The 21,630-nt window shown below is 47.8% G+C and overlaps 1 protein-coding gene across 1 annotated transcript; it reads left to right on the top strand.

Moving 5' to 3' along the window:
• The first annotated feature begins 123 nt into the window (after positions 1–123).
• On the top strand, positions 124–21,117 carry lrp3 (low density lipoprotein receptor-related protein 3). The gene is made up of 7 exons (XM_047050916.1): positions 124–996; positions 7,947–8,085; positions 10,612–10,817; positions 12,097–12,716; positions 13,026–13,498; positions 14,777–14,909; positions 17,660–21,117. Exons 1-7 carry the CDS (start codon positions 921–923, stop codon positions 18,476–18,478), a joined length of 2,466 nt encoding a protein of 821 aa, XP_046906872.1. The 5' UTR covers positions 124–920; the 3' UTR covers positions 18,479–21,117.
• The last annotated feature ends 513 nt before the right edge of the window (positions 21,118–21,630 follow it).

Raw genomic sequence — 21,630 nt, 5'->3', positions numbered from 1 at the left:
ACGAATAGTACACAATCACAGTAATTATATCAATTTAAAACAAATTTCTTTCAAAACGACAAGAAAAAACGAATTGTAATAATGACATTTCTCCATGTGGGGGCATCTTTGAGACAATGTATTCGATCAAGAATCCCTAAACGGGATGGAGACATAGGTAAAGAAATATGTATGTTATTTTGAATCGAAGTGGACAACCATTTGTGCATAGACCAATGCATTTGTATGACGAATCATTGAAAGTAGTTCGGTAGCAAACTCACAAATATAAAGTTGTTTAGCAGTGCTAATTTTTCAGCGGTTATCTTTCGACGGGTATTCTTTCTTCAAGAACCACAAGATACAGATCAACAACAATTTTGTCACGAAGTGTGAAGTCACGACTGTAGGTTTGCTTCTGAAAAGCCTTCTCCACGGCAGAGAAAAGTGTCGTTTGGGGGAACCCTCGTTGTGACACTTTACTAGGCACTCGAATGAAAAGTAAACGTATCTGGTACGTGCTATGCACACATTGCGTAGAACGCCACCTTTAAAGCGTTGAAAAACGAGATGGTAGTTGCGAATAATGTGCATTATTGAGTTAAGGTTTCCACTAATGCGGGAAGACAGTTTTTTTTAGCTCCGTCGGATATCAATCAAAGCGGAAATCATGAAAGGAGCCAGCCATTCATGTGGAGGATACGTCGAATTCCCCTCCTTCTCTATAGCTAGCTATATCACTTTGTCCTGGCAAGCGTTTCATTTCAACAGCCTAAAATGACGACGTAAACACGAATTTGTACATCCGAGAAATATTGTTTTCAGCGAGGGACGCTTTCTCACAATTATTTGCAAGTGCTTCGGGACATTTTCTGAGCAACCACCACAGATGTTTCTGAAATTATCGCCAAGATGACAAAAGAATTACCTGGGCCATTGGTATGATGGAGCGGTTTGGAGCGCCAGAGCTTCTGCTGATTAAATGGATATGTATACGGTTCGCTTTGGTTTGTGTTGGTGAGTATGAAGAGGTTCTGTTGTTTATTAGTTATTTCTACTTTATCTGGCTGTTGTGGCTTTGTCCTTTGTAAAAATATTAACATTCTTTGTTTTGGTAAAACTTGATGGACACAGAATATGCATATTAACTTATTATTCCACTTAACAAAAACGCCTGGATGCCAGTCACTGCAGTGTATTCTAATCATTGGAAAAATAAGAACATGTCTATCCAAGTGTTAGTATGCGTCGTTGTGACATAAATATAACCTGTTTAATATGACATTCATATGTTTTCCTTTTGCATTGTGCATCATTACTTTTCATTGATTCCTCCTACTAAACGATAGCGTTAGTTTGTAAACACGACTGTACTGTCCAACGTGTCTGCATCATTCCGCAGCATTTGATAAAGTGAGTGCTCTATCAGCATGACATCATTGCTTCCTCACAGCATCAATTCCTGAATGTCTCGTTCTCGTACAGCAAGCATTAACGGACCCACTCGTGCCCAGAGAGAGAACTTGAATGTACAACACTGTACCTCATAAATAGAAAGTGATCCACCTCCACTAGTGACATTAGTTTACCCACAAAAAACTCAGGATGTTGTTGAGCGTTTCCAAACTGCCTACACCCCAGTTTTCCTTTGCAACTGATCAGGAATCGCTGCCACTTCGAGGGGATGAGGATGAGCAGAGCTCAGCATTTGACTTTGACTCCCCCGTACGTCACTTAGGACACAAGCTTCTGCTGAACGAACACATTTCAAAGTGGCCTCCCCTCCCCCCAGACCTCACAGGTTCCTCGTGGAGGGAGGGTCAGAGAATAGGGACCTGGATGAAGGTGGTGTTGTGGTTCCTCGTGGAGGGAGGGTCAGAGTAAAGGGACCTGGATGAAGGTGGTGTTGTGGTTCCTCGTGGAGGGAGGGTCAGAGAAAAGGGACCTGGATGAAGGTGGTGTTGTGGTTCCTCGTGGAGGGAGGGTCAGAGAAAAGGGACCTGGATGAAGGTGGTGTTGTGGTTCCTCGTGGAGGGAGGGTCAGAGTAAAGGGACCTGGAAGAAGGTGGTGTTGTGGTTCCTCGTGGAGGCAGGGTCAGAGAAAAGGGACCTGGATGAAGGTGGTGTTGTGGTTCCTCGAGGAGGCAGGGTCAGAGTAAAGGGACCTGGATGAAGGTGGTGTTGTGGTTCCTCGAAGAGGCAGGGTCAGAGTAAAGGGACCTGGAAGAAGGTGGTGTTGTGGTTCCTCGTGGAGGCAGGGTCAGAGAAAAGGGACCTGGATGAAGGTGGTGTTGTGGTTCCTCGAGGAGGCAGGGTCAGAGTAAAGGGACCTGGATGAAGGTGGTGTTGTGGTTCCTCGAGGAGGCAGGGTCAGAGTAAAGGGACCTGGAAGAAGGTGGTGTTGTGGTTCCTCGTGGCGGGAGGGTCAGAGTAAAGGGACCTGGATGAAGGTGATGTTGCGGAGCCCGAGAGCGGGGTGGAGGAGTCCTTAGAAACCTGAGACCTCTTCTGGGTGAATCGGTCCCCCCCCCCCCCTCCTTTTTCTTGTATGTTCACATAAGTACCCTCACACTCTCACCGCTAAACACATGCACGGGCTTGTCTGGTCATGAAGGAGACACAGAGGAAGACGACACGCCGATGAACACTCCTGTTCAAACAAACCTTCTCTCTTTACTCTTGAGGGCTTTGATTTGCCGTGAAGTACGTTTCTGCTTTTGACGAGTTCGAGTTTTTCGCTTAAAGATGTGAAAAAATGAAATTGAGTTGTGTTTCATGCGGTCAGTTGGCGTAGTTTGTCAAAAGCTTCAAAAGACCAATTACAAATAGTGAACCTTTCTTAAGAGTTTGTTTACCAATCGTTCCCTGGAGATAGATATGTAATCTCTCTAGTTTATAGGCTATGTTATTCCCTTGGTGTAATATAACTCTGACCATGTTGTATTGATAGGTGTGTAAAATGGACAAGCACCCTTTCATAAGTTTCCCATGTGGTCTCCCTCAGCCGGCTGTAGGAAGTGGGGAGTTTGCACAGAGGAATGTGGACATAACTAAGATTTAGACTCCATAGGCGGCTCCACCTTATGTCCTTTGTCCAAATAATTGGTGTGAGACTTGACTGGAACTAGTCTAATTTCAGCTGAGTGGTTGTTTTACACCGTTTTGGTCTGTAAAAAAAATAGCTCAATATGTTTAATATGTTAAATTCAGATGCTCTTCCTGTCTTTGTCTCTCAGCATTGGCAACATCAAACCCCCATTTTTTTCCAAGACGGATTGCAAACATCTCCCTAGAATCTGTAAATGACCCTCTCCCCCGTCAGGGTTGAAGGCAGCCTTGCTGTCGTCCTGTCTGCCGAGGAACAGACAGTAGGGAAACAGAGGCCTGTATAGTCACCCTCACAGCCGCCACTTGTTTTTCGGAACAAAGAACGTCAGCGCCCACAGTGTGAGCTCAGTCACGCATTACTCAGGCTCTTTGTGTCTTCTCGGTACATCTGTGGTGAATACCACCACCACCATCTTCCTCCCCTTCCCTCTCCACCTACCGTCCCCTCACGAGAAGACCCAACACGGTTCTGCAGGTTCTTCGGGGGCTTCGGGGGACCCAACATGTTCTTCGGGGGCTTGGTTCCTAGAGCAGAACAGGAGAGAGAAAAGAGAAACACTCTTTTGAAGAAGCAAAACACAAACACCCATACAAACACACACACATCCACACCCACACATACACCCACACACACACCACAGGCAGAAACCCAAACATACAGTGGACAACCAGGGACAAAGGCTGCCCTGGCCGTGGGCGCCGTGTGGGCTTGTAACAGGAAGCCAGGCGAGGATCTGCACAGGCTGTCAGGTGCCAGGGCCTGGTGCGTTGGGTAGGCTCGGCAGATGTTTACACTGAAGATGATGCATCACGGGCCCAGGAACCCTGCCACATGTTTACTTTTCTCCTGGCTTGCCCTTGGGTCTGGGCTAATTGCAGTAATTGAACAGATGAACACACACAGACATGCTCACACACACACACACACACACAGACAGACACAGCGCATCAGGTCCTGTCGGTGTTGTTTTGCCGCGAAAGCTTGGTGTCCTGCCAAACGTTGTGGATCCGTGTCAGTTCTGATCTGCGCGATGTTCCATCTACTTCTTCTTTTTCCTCGCGGTCTTCCACGTTTCCCTCACCGGTCCAGATGATCCAGTTTTACGGACGGCATGTTTATCGGCGCCTGTTTCAGACGCCTGCAGTGTATTCATCCAGAGGAGGATGGCCAAATGCTTTATTCATCCAGAGGAGGATGGCCAAATGCTTTATTCATCCAGAGGAGGATGGCCAAATGCTTTTGTAGTGCTGCCAAGTGCCCCCACTCCTCACTAACTTGGGCCAAACTGATAATAACGATCATCTAGTTCTAGTGCTCTCCTCCACTCCAGCCTCTATGTACGCTGTCACTTCTCTCCCGGTGATGATTATCAATTACCGTCCCAGGCAGTGCGGCAGGCGAGGGCCTGCCGTGGAATCATCCAGAAGCTCTGATGGGTAGGGGGGAGGGAGAAACACTTGTCAACCTGATTTCAGAATCCGATTTTCTGATTGGAAGAAATAAATCGTTCAATCACTATCTAATGAGCGTGACGTCTGCGTGCGGGGGGTTGTTTGAGGACGACGACAGAAGAAGAAGAACAGGAACCGGTTCGTCTTTGACGAGTTGTTTGTCGTAATCGGCCCCCTGGTCTTGGACGCTTTCCGTAGCGCCGCCGGCAGCAAACCAATTAACGTTAAGCTTGCGAGCAGTCAATGTTGGATTTAGCTGTAATGGATCTTTCTTTGAAGTGAGTTGCTGCTGTTTATATTGCACCACAGACGTTTTCCGGGGGTTTGCTCGTTGGAGAAGTTTCTTTCGATTTTTATCGCACCGCTCCCTTGCTGTGTGGTGCAGTAGTTTCACTGAGGGATGAGCGAGGAAGCACACACGCTCTCTATCCTTTCTCCTCTCCTCCTCCCCTATTCCCTACCCGCCATGTTCGGGTTCAGGATTGGTGCGCAGGGTCTATGTTTAATCATCCTCCGTTGAATTTCGTACCCAAGAGCTACACAGCAGTTTACCCCCCAGAGAGCAGCTTTGCTCCCTGGTGCACTTTTACTGTGGCCGCTTTGCAAGGCCTGCTCCACTAATAATGTGTTTTCTTTGAGTGTGATCCATAAGAACCTTGACACAGTGCTGTGTCCCCTTGCCCCTGGTGTGTGTGTGTGTGTGTGTGTGTATGTGTGTGTGTGTGTGTGTGTGTGTGCGCGCATGTCAGTGTAAGTGTATGTGTGCGTGTCACCTTCCCCTGGGTGATAGAAAGACATTTAATGAGATGGATGTTTTCCGCTCGTGCTGCACTGCAGATTGAAGAGGTGAACGGTGAGGATTCAAAGAGAGAGGTGCTGTGCCGGAGAACCCGAGAGAAAGAGGAAGACCAAGCAGAAGAAAACATTAAAGCCAGAGTTGTGTGAGGTCACCATGCTCTTCCTCTCAGGGTGGCTTTGATGCAGAGACTTGTGGGAAATGCGGTCCAGGCCCTAATTAGACACTTTGGAAATCACATTGCACGCGCACACACACACGCACACACACAAACACTGGGGTCTTCAGACAGCAGCAGAGCTAGCAGCTTCCTTCCTTGCCTGTAAGGGAGCTATTGTTGTTGATTACGCTTTGTTGTGGACAGGATTAGGAACTGTTGACTTGAGTTGAACAAAACTGGGAAATAACTGGAATACCCCAAGTTCTCACGTGAAGGGCCAACATGGTCATCTGTTGTTCCGTGTCCTTGTAAAATATTATGTTCACAACAAGCATAACTTCACGCTTGTTGTACTGGCTGAAAAACAATGTATTTAACAGTCAGGTTTCCCTCACCTGGACAAGTGGGTGGATCTGAACCTCTCTGACTAGAGACAATGCCCCGTTGTGGCAGCATATGGTTTGGTCCTGTCAACGGCTCTTGTGCTAATGCAAGGTTTATGATAGTTGGGCAAGGAGAGGAGTATTCTGCCTGGCACTAGCTCTGTGATACGCTGTTACAACATGGTACTGAGGATCTATAATTCACACCTCGTCATGAATAAGGAAAGGGGTGATATATCTTGCTTGTGGCGAGGCTGCGTTAGTAGATCCAGGTGGAGAATGATTCGGAAGCTAGAGGTGTGCTAGGTTAGTGTCGGGCCTTGCAGCTGGCTATGTATTCTTTTGTACACTTGGGTTTGGAGAGAGCTCCTGTAGAGCTTTTGGACAGCGTGGATGATGCACACTCATACTTGATTCCAGAATATGAAGGTTGGAGGTCCTCTGATCAGTCTTGAGATGTTAGCCCACGTTTGAAGCTGGTCTTGCTGGTCTAAGCTTGGCTTAGCATTGTTAGCTAGTCTTGTAGTTCAAGTTCAAGTCTTTTATTTGTCAGGTACACAGAATAACACAAGGTCAGACTGGGCACTGAAATTCTTAAGACAAGACAACGCAAGCACCTGGCATAACATAACATATAAGTACACAGAACCGAATTTACATTTATGCTGAGCTTAAATAAGTAAAACTTCCTAAATATACAGATAGCAATAAATAATCGACTATACTAACCCTAATACTAAAACTTCCTAAATTACAGATAACAATAAATAATACACTATACTCACCCTAAATGCACATAAAACCTATTTAAACCCTATAACCTATTCTACGTTTACCTAAGTGGAGTACAGTACAATAGTGCAAAATTGCAGATCAGTGATTGTCAATGACCATACAGGAGCCTTGTGGCGAGGTACAGTGAGATACTTGTAGGTTGGCTGTAAAACACAGCTTGTCTTGTAGGCTTGCAATAGCACTGTTAGCTGGTTTAGTGTTCTTAAGGAATGGCCATAGCGACAGTTGAGTTACAGTTTGAAGTGACTGAATCCTCATCTGGTAAAGAAATCTAGAACTCTCGTCTGCAAACTCACACCTGTCATTCAGCAGGAGCCCGAGGGAGTGTCTCAACGCCTGTCAAATCCTCGTCTCTTCTGAGTTTTCACTCCATCTATCAGCCACTTCTACGTCACACGCGCACACACACATACAAACACAGCGCCTCCACATTTCGGTTTGGTAAGCAACTGTGACATTATCAAGGGACAGGGTTATTCATTACTTAAAAACACATTTCAAGACACACTGCAGGATGTCTAGTTTTCTCTCCTTTTTACACGTTTGTAACGTGTTAGCACAGCGCTAACGCCTCGTTTGGCTTTTTTACCCTGGTGAGGATTTACATTTTCAGTTGTTTTTGTGGGATGTTTTTTATTTATATATTTTTTCCCACATTTTTGATTTACTTAGTGTGTATATTTTTCAGGCTTTACTTTTTGGTTTATTCAGTGTGAATTCTTATACTCCTGATTTTTGGTCAGTAGGGTTGAACACACCAAAGCTGGTGGGAAAATCTGAAGACGTTTGAACGAGACAGCCTCTCCATAGGATGTCAGGCAGCTCTGTTGAATATTTCATCCGTTCATCAGAGCAAGTGAAATCTCTGTTGAGGCAGTCCGACCTCTTGTCTGTCGGAGGGATGTGTGACGGCTATACAAGCCCTTAAATCCCCCCCATGTCCTGCATAAGGAGAACACACATACACATACACACACACATGCCCACACACATGCCCACACACACATACACAAGAAACCAGCCCCTCTCAGAGATGTTGTTGGCTTGTCTTGTCGGAACACGTGATAGAACAACATCTATGAAAAATGTGTAAATTGTGTGTCCAGGTGCCAGGTGTGTTGCCAGTGCACGTGTGCACAGAGAATTTCTTTTGAAATAATATGGGTGTAGGTGTAACCTAATCTCCTAATGAAGGAATAACAGAGTTTTGCTTCTCCCTTTGTCATTGTGTGTGAATGTGTGTGTGTGTGTGTGCGTGCGCGTTTGTGTGTAGCGGCCTGCAGTGGGAAAGTGGAGCTGCACACAGAGAGGAGGGGGGTAATCTACAGCCCCTCGTGGCCCCTCAACTACCCCCCAGGAATGAACTGTAGCTGGAACATCCAGGGAGACCGGGGGGAGGTTATCACTATCAGGTAACCACACACACACACACACACACATATTCTCAGATGAACAAGAACTGAGAAGTTCTCTTGAAATATGAAGTGGGGTTGATGACAGATTTCACTGTTAACTACATGACTGTTCAAAGACACCACACAAAGACCTTCTCTCTCATCTCTTCTCTTCTCTCCTCCCCTCTTTCTCCTTCTCTCTCCCCCTCATTCTTGACTCTCTCCCTCTCTTCATCCTCCTTCTCAACCTCTCTCTCTCTCACACAAATATACTCGTCAACTCGAGATGACAAGATGACTCACGTCCCTTGAGAGAGAACACCAGATGGATGGTTGATGTCAGAGAATGTTCCTTCTAATCTCTCCCCAGCATCCTTATTAGTACATGCCCAGCGAGACAGTCCCGCTACCCCTCTCTCCTTCCCCGGACTCATCAGCACCACGGCCCAGCTCTCAGTCCTACTCCCTCCTGGTACCTGAACTCTGTCCAGCCCCTTCTATTAGAATCAGCCAAGCCTCATCTATCATCATATAGCTTAGATAATGGGGCATTCTGGGGGGAGGAAGAAAATAGGAAGAACGAAAGGGGGGGGGGGTGAAGGGATGACGAGTGATTGGATCAGCCTGTTTCCGAGCGCTCCTCTGTTTACGCGACGGAGGGAAGCACGCTTCTCCTGGTCCGCGTTGCGATGGCGGGGATAATTGCCCTCTGGAGAACGCGTCCCCTCTGCATCGTCTACTCTCTGTTTGCGAGGCCGGCTGGTGGAACTGTGACGTCTGTTGTCGCTCAGTGCTTGTTAGCCGTTTGTCGTTTTTCCTCAATTGTCTCGTTGTAGAAGAACAGTTCAACCTTGTTTAAACTGGAGGGAGTAGTTGCTGTCTAACTTGGCAGGAAAGTTCACTTACAGCAGGCTACAGCGACTGCAGTGCCCAAACCATGACATCATCCCTGAAGCCTCAGCTAGGGGTTGTGTGTGTGTGTGTGTGTGTGTGTGTGTGTGTGTGTGTGTGTGTGTGTGTGTTATGATCCCAGCTATATGCTCAGAGATCATTACTAAGTGGTGGGGAGAAGTGCTAAAGATTTCAGCAGATCAATACTACTCTGCCATGCCTGCCTACTCTTTCTGAGGCAGCCTGACTTGACAGACCTTGGAAAAATAGAACACCAATATCTGCACTGCTGATTCAGTTTCTGTGTTATTGGTGCAGAAACTCATATGGTTTACTCCTGTTCATCTTGATTGAGTTCTTTGTTAGGGGGGGAATGTGATCAATTCTTCTAATGCTATATTGTGAAGGCATATTTAATGTAGCTCCTTCTGCAGCCCCGCCTGTTGGTGGGAGGGTAAATGACCACACATCCGTGTCGGTTTAAAATGTAAGAAATTACACCCTTTTGAAGTTATGAATCATTACATTACAGTCAAAGAAGCTGTTGATTGCTTCAACGGGGTTTGACCAAAGGGACAATCATTTTCTCCCTGAAATAAACCAGCCAATGTTTTACAACAATACATTCTCTCCAGAGCTTACCAAAGTAAGCTTTTTATAATTACGTTATTAACCAACATGGCCTCCCACGTCACAGAATGTAGGCGTTTTTCTTTTAAATACATTATTTTGTTTTCGTACATTTGGCCCCAGGGCTGTAGAGAGTTAGCCTGCCTCCCCCGCAGCAAAGCTTTAAAAGGGACATTTTATTGGCCATAAAGAGCTGCTGTGTTGCAGTGTTGATATGTAGCATTAATGGGCTCTCAGACCCTCTTTGGCACATTGGCAGCAGCGAGTGATTTGATAAGCAGCTGTGGGCTAGGCTAGCTAGCTTGGGAAAGGGGATAAATAGCCAGATTGCTGCCCTTTAGAGTAAGATTCAGGAGATTAGACATCTTCTCTTGGCTGTACTTTCTCTCTCACGCTCATATCTGGAACCAGCTGTTCACATGCATACAGCCTACAGTAAAACTTGATATGACGGTTCTTGGTTGCACTTAGGGGGAACTCGCACAGTCACTTCAGACACGTTTTTACATGCACCCTCACCGCTAACCATACGGGATTACGATTCATCTGTGTGAATCATATTGAGATGCGAGAAAGTAAAATCGGCTTTTTGGAAGCCGCGATGTGACCGCAGGCCTGAGTCTGAGCAGCTCCACAGCCGTTGTGAAGACGCTGCTCGTCTGAGCGCTAAATTGTGTCTTTGGGCAGCCGATGGCTGTTTCCAAGGGAACCTGTGGGATTTACAGGCGCCTAGATGAGTCCCAGCACATTACCTTTATCCATCCTTACCATCCTTGAATCCAAAAGATGGTGTCTAGGGAGGGAGGGAAGGGAGACTGAGCGGGAAGCCTTTACCAGCAGACCACACTGATAGAATGCAACGTGGAGGGAAGGTGTGAGTTAAAGCAACATCGACATTCACGATGGTGTCATTTCGACAGAAGAAATCCCTTCGGGACACACACACAGCATCCGCACAAGGTTCAAGAAATGCAACATTTCCCCCTAAACGTTCCTAATCCTTCATTTCTCCTCGTCCTTTAGTTTCCGTAACTTTGACCTGGAGGACTCGGGGCGGTGTGCGGGGGACTGGCTGCTCCTCGGCCCCACTTGGAGGGAGGAGTACCGGGTCTGCGGCCCCCTCCTGCCCCCTCCCTTCATCTCCTCCCGAGGACGCGTGTGGCTCCACTTTCACTCGCGGGCCAACAGCTCCGGCCAAGCCCAGGGCTTCCGTCTCTCCTACATCCGTGGTGAGTGGAACTTAGGGGGTTAGCAGGGCGGTAGGACGAAGCCTAAGCCCCACGAGCTAAAGCCTAGGTTTCCCTCCCCACAGGGAGATGGTTCGGATTGAGGGAAAAGGCGCGAATGGTTATGATGAGAACTGGGTTTTTTAAGATGAGTTCTGGTACCGCAAGACTATATCAACCCGTTGAGCTAAAGTCTTATGTTGAGCCGTGGGAGGGTTCAGGGACTGTGTTGTGTTGTGGACTGACTTAGCTGGATCAGCCACTGCTGTACTAAGACATGTTGACACAGGCCAGGCCAGACACAATGGAATGCACTGTGTTGATCATTCTGAAGTAAACTGAGATTTCAGCTATGCAGCACTGTGGGTTCTTGTGTGTTGCTACCTGTGTGTGTGTGTGTGTGTGTGTGTGTGTGTGTGTGTTAGCTTGTAAACATGTGTACCAGCTCTCCTGCTGATAGTAAACGTGTCAAGTCCATCCTTCAGCTAAGGAAGCCAAAACATTGGTTGTTATCAAATATGACTACTCAGAGGAGAGCTCAGCATGCCAGCGTTTCATTTTAATAAACAAATTTGATTGTTGATTGAATTAATGAATAAACAAATAAGGCACCATCATGCAAAATATGAGAAGAAGGAAACAGAGGCAAGCACTACAGTAAAAAAATGTTTTATATCAGGGTGTGTTTAAATCAATGGTTGACCATTTACATTTAGTCATTTAGCAGACGCTCTTATCCAGAGCGACTTACAGTAAGTACAGGGACATTCCCCCCGAGGCAAGTAGGGTGAAGTGCCTTGCCGAAGGACACAACGTCATTTGGCTTAGCAGGGAATCGATCCGGCAACCTTCTGATTACTAATCTGACTCCCTCACCGCTCAACCATCTGACTCCCGACCATTAGCTGCTTCTGTAATTAAAGTTTTTACAGTTGATGTTCGTTGGCAGTTGGAAAGACTTGGTTTAGGTTGCCATGTTCCTGTATCCAAGCTGAATATTTGGTGGAATCTAAACCGCGAGTTTGACGTCATTCCACAAACTAGGACAGTGTATATGTAGCTATATCATGTCATCGCTGAATAATCAGTATCATGCAGCATAACAGGGATTCTCACTTTCGTCCGCACAAACATGGCACAGATGGTGAGGCATAGTGTTATGGCAAGTGTGGGTATGTGCCTTGTCTACGCAGCGACTAGCCGTTCATCCCTACTCTCTGCTATGTCTGTCTGACGCTGTCCAGTCAGTCACGCCCATCCCCTTCCGTCTCTCCATGCACAGGCCGTCTGGGTCAGAGCAGTTGCCAAAGCGACGAGTACCTCTGCGGCAACGGCAAATGCCTCCCCCGCACCTGGAAGTGCAACGGCCTAGACGAATGCGGCGACGCCACCGACGAACGAAACTGCGCCCCACCACCCACCGAGTCCCGGCCCGGCCTGTGCCCCGCGGGCTCCTTCTCCTGCACGCACGCCCAGTCCACCCACTGCCTGCCCCCCTCGACGCGCTGCAACGGCGCCCGCGACTGCCCCGACGGCTCCGACGAGGCGGGTTGCCCTGACACAGCCTGCGGCAAGCGCCTTGGGAACTTCTACGGCTCTTTCGCCTCGCCGGATTTCTTCAGGCCCAACCGAAGCGCCCAGGGAGGGGAGCTGCGCTGCTCCTGGCTACTAGACACCCAGGACCCCAAACCCATCATGCTGCAGCTGGACCTCCAGCTAGGCCCGGGGGACTCCCTCCATGTGTACGACGGCCTGGTGCAGAGGGCAGAGCGCCTCCTACAGGCCCTGTCACATCACAACAACCGCAGGCCGGCCCTGTTGGAGTCCAGCAGGGGGCAGATGAGCGTACTGTACCTGGCTCAGCCGCGGAGCCCCGGACACGGATTTAACGCCACGTACCAGGTGGGTCCTTGGGTGGCTTCCTGAATGCCTGTCTGAAATGTTAGATGTTGATGTGGTTGAGGGGGGTTGAGGGCCCTGTGTTTGTGGAAAGCTTTTTAATGCTTCTGCTACACAGTTCCTCAAAGTCTGGTCCGTTTCCTTCTTCCCCTCCTTGCAGATTCTGGATACTAGGTCGCTAAAAGATCAAATATTATAATGAATTATCGTATAAGAGATTTGGACGGAAGCTGTCTTCAAAATCAGTTTATTCACTCCTGAATAAGTTTTTATTTGCTCCTGAACTCCGCTCCGCTCTCGTTTCCTCAAAAGGTCAAAGGTTACTGTTTCCCGGGCGAGCACCCGTGCGGCGGCGACCAGGGATGCTACTCGGAGCGGCAGCGCTGCGACGGCTACTGGCACTGCCCCACGGGCCGCGACGAAGAGCAGTGCCCCGTGTGCCAGGAAGACGAGTACCCGTGCGAGGGAGGTAGCGGCGCTTGTTACCCCTCCTCGGAGCGCTGCAACAACCAGAAAAGATGCCCCGACGGCTCGGACGAGAAAAACTGCTACGACTGCCAGCCCGGAAACTTCCACTGCGGGACAAACCTGTGCATCTTTGAGACGTGGCGTTGCGACGGCCAGGAAGACTGCTTGGACGGAAGCGACGAGAGAGACTGTCTGGCTGCCGTTCCCCGGAAGGTTATTACGGCGGCGCTGATTGGCTGCTTGGTGTGTGGCCTACTATTGGTCATCGCTCTGGGCTGTGCCTTCAAGCTCTACTCCCTCAGGACCCGCGAGTACAGGTACTGAAGCGAGACGCTGTTTCTAACAGTCTTTCTCCTTTCTCATCAACCCTTCCTTTTCAACTCCCTTTCACTCTATTTTTTGACGTTTTCATGCCCTTTCCCTCTTCATTTTCTGCGACCCTGCTAGCCATCCTTTTCTATTCCGTACTCATTAGTGTGTCTTTCTCCTCCTTCATCCTCCCCCTCGTTAATCAACGCTTCTTTTGCTCTTCTATTCCTTTTTCCCTCTTTTGTTGCTCTTTTGTCTCATTCCCTGACTGGATTTGGTGTTTATACGACCTCCAGTCTGCCCTCCCACTTCCCTCTTCCCTCCCGCCACCCTCTCTTCTTCTCCAAAGCACACCATTCCCTTTCCTGGCCCTAATTGATCACACCACTGAGAGTCTATGACAAAGAGCTTTAATCTGACTCCCACTATTGATGAACGAGCGCTGCCGCTAGCCGTTGTCTGACCCGGGTTAGCACGCTACGCTCAGCCCCCATTCCCCACGGGTGGGCCCGCTAATAGGCTCACGCTGCCGCCGTTAGCATCCCGTTCAGCTAGCGCTATGCTACGCTGCTGGTGCCCCGCTAATCCATACACAGTGTAACTCCCTCTCTCTCTTTCTCTCTCTGTAAGATGGTCGGCTTGGCCTTGAGACCCTGCTGTAACAAGGCTCTATGGAAAATGAAAGCGAGAGAGCGGAAAAGTGACGAGAGAGAAAGTGAGGGAGTGAGGAAGATGGATACAGCAGCAGTATTATTAGCAGCTGCTGTAGTTAATTACATCCGGCTGTGGAACTGTCATGACTGTCAAGTGTATTGATCTTAACTGCCGAGGTGTGTGTGCGCGTTTGTGTTTGAGAAACGGAGAGACAATTTAGTTCCCAAGTGATGTGACTGGGAAGATCTGCTATATTTAGACACATCTTCAGCCGTGCTCTCATAGAAACAGAATGTCAGCTCATTGTTCTACATGGCTACAACATCTTTCCCAGTTATTCTTCCTATTTAGGACTGTCAAAAAACTCACTTAAGTTGCGTAATATGTGTGACTATGATGTCAAGGTTTTCAATAACACCTCGGGAGACCATTTCCAGAGTTTCTGAAAAGGAAAATATTGGAAAGGGGACAAAGGTTTAGTCATGTGGGTGCTCATTAGGGATCTATCGATTGACTTTTGGATTGATTGTAGTAGCTCAAAAGATTGTCACACTGTTGTCAATCTAATACAAAAAGATAATCCATCAATACTATTTGTTTTTCTCTGTTGTTTTTCATTTAAAACATTTCAGAGCGTTTGAGACTCAGATGACCCGCCTGGAGGCGGAGTTTGTTCAGAGAGAGGCTCCGCCCTCCTATGGTCAGCTGATCGCCCAGGGCCTCATCCCTCCAGTGGAGGACTTTCCTGTCTACAACCCTACCCAGGTAAAGGCCAGTTCACACTACCCAAACAAACACTTACAGACAACAGCTGTTGGGTTGTGTTGGTTTGGTGTGACGTTTGTAGTGTAAAAATAAAAGTTATCTTTCCAAATGTTGTTTGGTGTTTGTTTGGGAAGTGTGACCTGTTTCAGAGCTACCATGCTGTTGATGTTGCGGCTAACTAACTGAAGTTTACAGCTACAATTCCAGATCCAACCACAACACGTATAAACACAATTTCCCGGTATAGGTACATCACACCACTGTGGGTCGATATTAGTATTTACACGCCTAAGGTCCCCAAAGTCTACAGTAACACATTTTATTCTAGTTTTCTGACCTATATAAATCCCAATGCAGGGTTAATGAAGAGCCTCCTGCATCAGTCTCTACTTGTCTGCTGCTGGCTAGTAAATATAGCAAAGCCATTTCAGAGAAGTCCAGTACCCTGGAAACACCTCCATCCATCATCATAGCCCAGACAGTCACAGCAGTGGCCTCCATTCACCAGACCCAATTTCCTTCCCATCCATTCATTCTCTCTCTTCCTATCTCTCTCTGTCTCCCTCGCTATCTGTTTGTCCTTTTCCGTATATACATTTTTCCTCATTTTCTTTCCCACTATCTCCCCCTTTTCTCTTCCTATTTCTATCCCTTGCTATCCGTTTGTCCTTTCCATACATCCGTACTTTCTCACTCTCCCTCTATCTCCCCCTTTTCTTTATTCCCATTTTCTCTTCATCTCTCTAGTATCTCTACTCACATCCTGTCTCTCTCTACTATCGATCTCTCAATCCTTTTCTCTCTCGGCTGTTACTTTCCATTTGTCTCTCTCTCGCTCTCTCTCTCTCTGACACACTTTCTCTGCCCCAGCCTCAGATGTTCTCACCATCCGGTTATCTCTGTTTTCACTCAATTTCTTCTCTCTCTCTCTCTCTCTCTCTCTCTCTCTCTCTCTCTCTCTCTCTCTCTCTCTCGCTCCCTCTCTCGCTCCCTCTCGTTGTCTTACTTTCACACCATCTCCCACCCCCAACTCTAAAATGGCCTTGTCATAGGGAGATAAATGGGCCTACCCAAACAAACACAGACGTGTGTTCCTCGTTTGAGGTAGTCTAACTCTTTCCTCTGGACTCCCGCTGAGAGAGAGAAGGTTTTTCAGTAAAGCTACCAAGCTACCTCCCTCGGGCATAACTCTGTCAGGATGGATGGAGGGAGGGAGAAGGGTTTGTAACAGTTTATAAATACTGATCTTCAATCATGTGTGGATTCAGAGGAATGGAAGAGTGTTATGGAGTAGACTTACATTAGATTTTGGTGTGAGGATACAGTAATAGGATAAATCTGCCTTGAAGGCTAAGTCTTAAGATATGGAGCTTTTGAACCTTAAACTCACAGTTTGTTAAAGCTCCTAATCTCAATGTCGACGGGATGCATTGAAGATTTTATCATCGTGTTCCAGTCTGTTTAGCACATTTCTTGACTTCCCATGCTCAGATCATCTTGTACATATTTTTTTTTTTTAAGGTTAAACATGTAGGCTATTGTCAAATATCTATTAACACGCCGCGTGGCGTCAATACTTTACCAATTAAAAGTAATCTGGATAAGAGCGTCTGCTAAATGACTAAATGTAATTACACTTTACACAGCTACGGTGGATGTTAACGCTAGCTTTGATTAGCGCTTTCAGATTGCATCTTCACCAAGCAACCCTGTTCTTGTCCGTGAAGTTTACCGTCAGGTGTTGGTACCGTCAGATGCTTGGGTTAATTGGTGCTAATTCTATGATCACATAGCTCCGCAGATGGAGCGGCTCTTAGCGTAGCTTGTTAGCTAATGATCAGGCTGGGGCTCCGCGCATCGCATGCTCCCTGCTGCAGTCCGCATCCCTCTCATTAGGTTGAGTGGAGAATTGCAGCTCTCGTACACACACACACACACACACAAACAGGCACTCCGAAACACCAGACACACACACATACTCATATCTCTAGTCCCGCGCATGCTCGTCCTTGGGAAACCAGCGATGCAATGCCCGAAAACCACATACACAGCCGTAGTAGCGGCACCAGCAACCCTAATGTAATATGCTGTCTTCCACCCCTCTCCCCCTCCCCCTCTTTTGAAGTAGCCTAGCAAGCTAGCGCAGAGGGGTACTTGATATGCAGCAGTGTGCTTCAGGCTGCGTAGCAGAAAGGGAACAGGGTAGGGGGGCCTTGAGAGGCAAGGCTTAGGGGGGTAAAATTAGAGATCAGGGTCTGCCCCCCCCCCCCCCCCCCCACACTCCTTCCCCCAGCCATACACCACAAACTGGCTTTAATAAGAATCCGACACAAACCAAACGAAAGCTTTAGCTGTCTGGATAGCAGTTTGTGCTGTAGTCCATAAGTCATTTTGAAGGGCCCTTGTAGCTGCTAACTGTCTGTCTGAGAGAAGCCGTCTGGTCCCCTGCTTGGCTCGGTGCCACCTCCGATGGGAATGCGATGGGATGGGAATGTTGCCGTGGCAACTGTTTTGCACGTCCAGCAGGGGGAGGGGGGAGGAGTTTGGCAGGTTTTGATGGTGATGTCGTTGATTGTTGAGCAATCTCATCCCTCCTGTCCCATCTCTCTTTCTATCTATCTCTTGATCTCCCTATCTCTCTATATCTCTATCTCTCCCTATCTCTTTCTCTCTATCTCTATATCTCTCCTATCTCTCTCTCCCTCTCTCTCTCCCTATCTCTCTCCTTCTCTCCATCTCCTTCGCTTCAGGCCTCCGTGCTGCAGAACCTCCGCACCGCCATGCGACGGCAGATCCGGCGCCACTCCTCCCGCCGGGCTACGTCTCGGCGCCGCCTGGGGCGCCTGTGGAGCCGCCTCTTCCACCGCGGGTCTCGCCTCCGGGGCCAGATCCCCCTCCTCACCCCCCCGGGCTCTGCCCAGGTGACCCTGGGGCTCTACAGCTACCACACTGCCGAGGGGGCCAACGGGGGCAGCGGTGGAGGCCCACCCCAGACCCCCTCCCCCTGCTCCACGGCGGCCCTGGGCCTGGCCCTCCAGGCTCACGCCGAGGCACTGTCCCACCCACCCTCCGAGTCCCCGCCCTCCCCGCTCTCCCCGCACTCCGCCTCCAGCAGCCAGGAGGAAGAGCTGTCTCCTGGGTCCCCCGGGTCCCCGGAGAGCCGAAGCAGCGCTGCCCAAGAGGACGAAATCGTCAGCCCCTCCGGGCTGGGTGACCTGGTGCCCCCGTACCTGTCCCAGGACAGCACAGGCGGCTCCTACAACCGCCGGGCATCCAGGAAGCTGGTGCTCGATCTGGCAGCCAATGTGAGGGGTGTGGCGTTGCGGCGGTACTCCTCCCTGGGGGGCCCCGTCCCGCTGGTGCCCGCAGCATGTCCCTCCGACCCCCTGACACTCCAGTTCGAGGCACAGAGAACCTCCTCGCCCTCGGGCATGTCGGACCGCAGTGGGGGGTCACCGGTGTCGCCACCGGGTGCGCCGATCCGGGGGGGGAGTGGGGTACGGAGGGGACACCGTGGCAACGAGGAGGAGGAACGCGGTGACGGGGACGAGTCTTTGTTGGTTTGCTGAAGGAGTGTTCCCCTCCTCAGGCCCGGAGCCAAAACTCTGAACAAAACCTATACTGGGGTCACACAGCTAGCTGGCGCTCAACCCTTCCCTCCTTCTCACGACCCTGCCGAGAACGGGAACTTGCGGTTCGAGCTGTGGGAGCGACCAAACAGCAGGAAGGCAGACGGTATCAGGCTGTAAGAGACTTGAGAGATCACAGCTCCCTCTCCCTCCCTGCCTTACAAGAGATTTACAGCTAAGCCTCCTTACCGACCGACAGACTGACTCAAGTCGACTGACTCACTCCTATCGGCTGCTTTTTTAATAAACGTATCTAATGAAAGCCAAGCGGCTATCACGGTTTTAACTGAGGGGACTCAAGAAGATGCTTAATGTCCTGACAAAGGTGGAGTTTGTCTGGACTGATTTGAGTTTGATTTTTATACTTTTCATGCAGTGGCTTACGTTTGTACCCTCTCAAAACGATTGTTTCGCCAGTGGGACTGTGGATGTACACAGAGTAAATTCTGTAGCTGTGGTTACTCAGGTGGAAGAGGCAAAGTCTGTCTCTGCTTTGATATGACAGAGTCCTTTATAGGTGGAGAGGTCTGAAGACTCAGGAAAGGAAAAAAAGAGATTGACCCCTTACATCTAGTTCAGGTCCACATACCCCCCCTAGAGGCCGGATAGCATCATTGAAATAATCTGGAAAGCACTTGACAATGATGTAATCGTTTATCGTTGGCCTCGGTAGGAAAAGATAATTAGGTATCATATTTTTTGCCGCAGCCAGCTTCTTGTTCCTTGTACGTTTGACAACGCAGTAGGAAAAGAGCTTGGCTCGAGGCCTATGCGTATGCTCTCATTTGTATTCAAAATATGCATACATTTTACCGTTAGTCCTTTACACTCAACCTGGACCGAGTATGTTTCGTTAAAACATCTTCACAGTGGGAGCTTCATAGATTGTACACTGACAAATGCTGGCCAGGATAGTCCTAGGTGCCAGTTCTAATTTGATATCCTGCTGTCTGTAAAGGGAATGTCCAGTAGAAGAGCATTACCGCTTTGAAGAATGTTGTGCGTGTCATTAATATTTCTACCCTATTTAACGTATTTTTGTTTGGTAAAAGACCAAACCTCCATAAAGCGGACTCTGAGAACGTTTAAGGTAACAAACAATGTGCTCCTTGTCTGTATGGCTTCAGTTGCACGTTACTGTCGATGTCTGTAACATATTTTACCAGTTACATAAAGAGAAATATCTACTTCATTAACTGCCCCAAATACTGTATGTTGGTATTCCACATATTATTATTTTTTTGAACACATAAGTTCCCCTCTCTTACACCAGTAGCACCTTACTTTACTCCAGACTTGGGAAGTCCAATAACCCATACATACAAGTGCAATAGATCCCCCTTATATTTCCCTGGGGCAAAGTGAGTGTGCCATGCTATCCTGTGTGTGTGTGTGTGTGTGTGTCTCTGCGTGTGTGTGCTTGTGTGTGTGTGTATTTCTGAGTGTGCGTGCGTGTGTCTGAGTTTGTCTCTTTGTGTGTGTTTGTCCCTGTGTGTGTGTGTGTGTCTGTGAGAGAGAGAAACACACCAGGATATCTTCCAGTCCAGTTTTTATACAGGTCGAGTTATTAATGGCCTATAAGTGTTAATGTGCCATTAGAGAAATCTCCAGACCCTTCTCTACCCCCACCCCTCTGTCTTTCCAGCTATCTGTCACAATAAGGACCCTCCCAGGCCTCTCCATAATCGCTGGGGAAATTAGCGTCCACCCTGGTAGCAAACACTTCCCTCTCGCTGAGTCTCACAGCATGGTTTGCATCTATGGAAGTGTTTTACGACCTTATTACAACAAGAGGAATTACCCGTACCATATGTAAAGTGTCAAAAGCCTCGCGGTGAGTGAAGAATCTTCATGACCATGGGCTAAGATGGTTTGAGAGTGTCTTAATGGCTGAATTTCAGGTCAGTTTGCCGTCATGCTGTGTTAGGGCTGTTAAACGGAAAAGCCTGTGAAATGATTCATGTTGAGTTTTTCTGATAGTTGTCAAATGAGAACCACTACTACTACAAGTGAAATATGTGGTTTTGTTTGTCCATCAAAATATAACACCTGTTGTCATGTTTAAAATGCTTAACAAGTTGTCAGTAAGCTACTGCAACATTTCACAGAAACCTTACTGTAGAATCACAACAGCAGTAAGTCGTTAGCTATGCTGACCAGGTTAGTATGCAGCAAGTTTCCATTCAATTGTCTGTAAATGGTCAGTCTTATTATAGTTGTAAACAGTACAGGAGTGCCAATGCTTTGTCACCTTAACTGGTATCATCAACTCAGCAGTGCATATAAGCTGAAAACACGTTGCCATTTGATATTGATATACGTTTTGCCGCTGTAACATAGCTTTCCTTGTCATGAGAGTGTACATAGAAAACGTGTTTGTATAAATGACAGTTCTCCAGTTTCTGAGAATTATTTGTATATTTGAGGTTAAAAAAAAAGAAGTAAAAACTTGAAAGTTGCCATGAGTTTCAGATATTGCAGTCATGTGCCAGTTTGTTGCCACGAGAATACAGTACCGCCGACTGATTGTCTCAAAATGTCTTCTCGTGCCTGCATTTAATAAACCGTTGTTTGATAAAGGTTGGTGTGTGACACCGTGTTCTAGTATTCTCTTCCATGGCGACTGGTCATTAGGGGCAAGAACTGCAATAACATTTTTATATTTTATTTGATTACTTAGCCTACTATTATTTATTATCTAGGAATATAGCATCTTCATAAATTGCATATCATTTGTGTTAGGATTTTATTTAATGTTCATTGGTCCCTGCCTTGCTACATCAGACTGCGTTCTACCAATTTGAGTTTGCAGTAGTAGGCCTTACGCTACATTGTACGTGTGAAAATATTAATACTCATGCTCAGAATGTTAGTGTGATAATTAATTAATGCAGGTCACACGAATGTGATGCCACGTGGGCTGACAGCCGGTAATCCCACTACAGCGTAATTTGTATTTCAGACCTGATTGGCTGTCTATTTGGCGCCAACATTAGCCGGCAAGAAGAACGAGGAGGGTAGATTGCCTTAGCTAGCAGAAAACTTTAGAAAATAGTGAAAAGTGAATTTCATACTCGAGCACCGGTTTGAAA

The sequence above is a fragment of the Hypomesus transpacificus genome, unplaced genomic scaffold (assembly GCF_021917145.1).
Source record: "Hypomesus transpacificus isolate Combined female unplaced genomic scaffold, fHypTra1 scaffold_132, whole genome shotgun sequence".
Taxonomy (NCBI): Eukaryota; Metazoa; Chordata; class Actinopteri; order Osmeriformes; family Osmeridae; genus Hypomesus; species Hypomesus transpacificus.
Note: the sequence above shows the minus strand (reverse complement) of the source record. Positions and strands in the feature narration are given on the sequence as shown.

Bases quoted from the DNA above. Each gene is read 5' to 3' on its own strand.
- lrp3 (XM_047050916.1), top strand. From the start codon at position 921: ATGATGGAGCGGTTTGGAGCGCCAGAGCTTCTGCTGATTAAATGGATA. The intron at 10,818-12,096 runs GTGAGTGGAACT...CTCCATGCACAG, and splicing joins CCGTCTCTCCTACATCCGTG to GCCGTCTGGGTCAGAGCAGT. The intron at 14,910-17,659 runs GTAAAGGCCAGT...CCTTCGCTTCAG, and splicing joins CTGTCTACAACCCTACCCAG to GCCTCCGTGCTGCAGAACCT.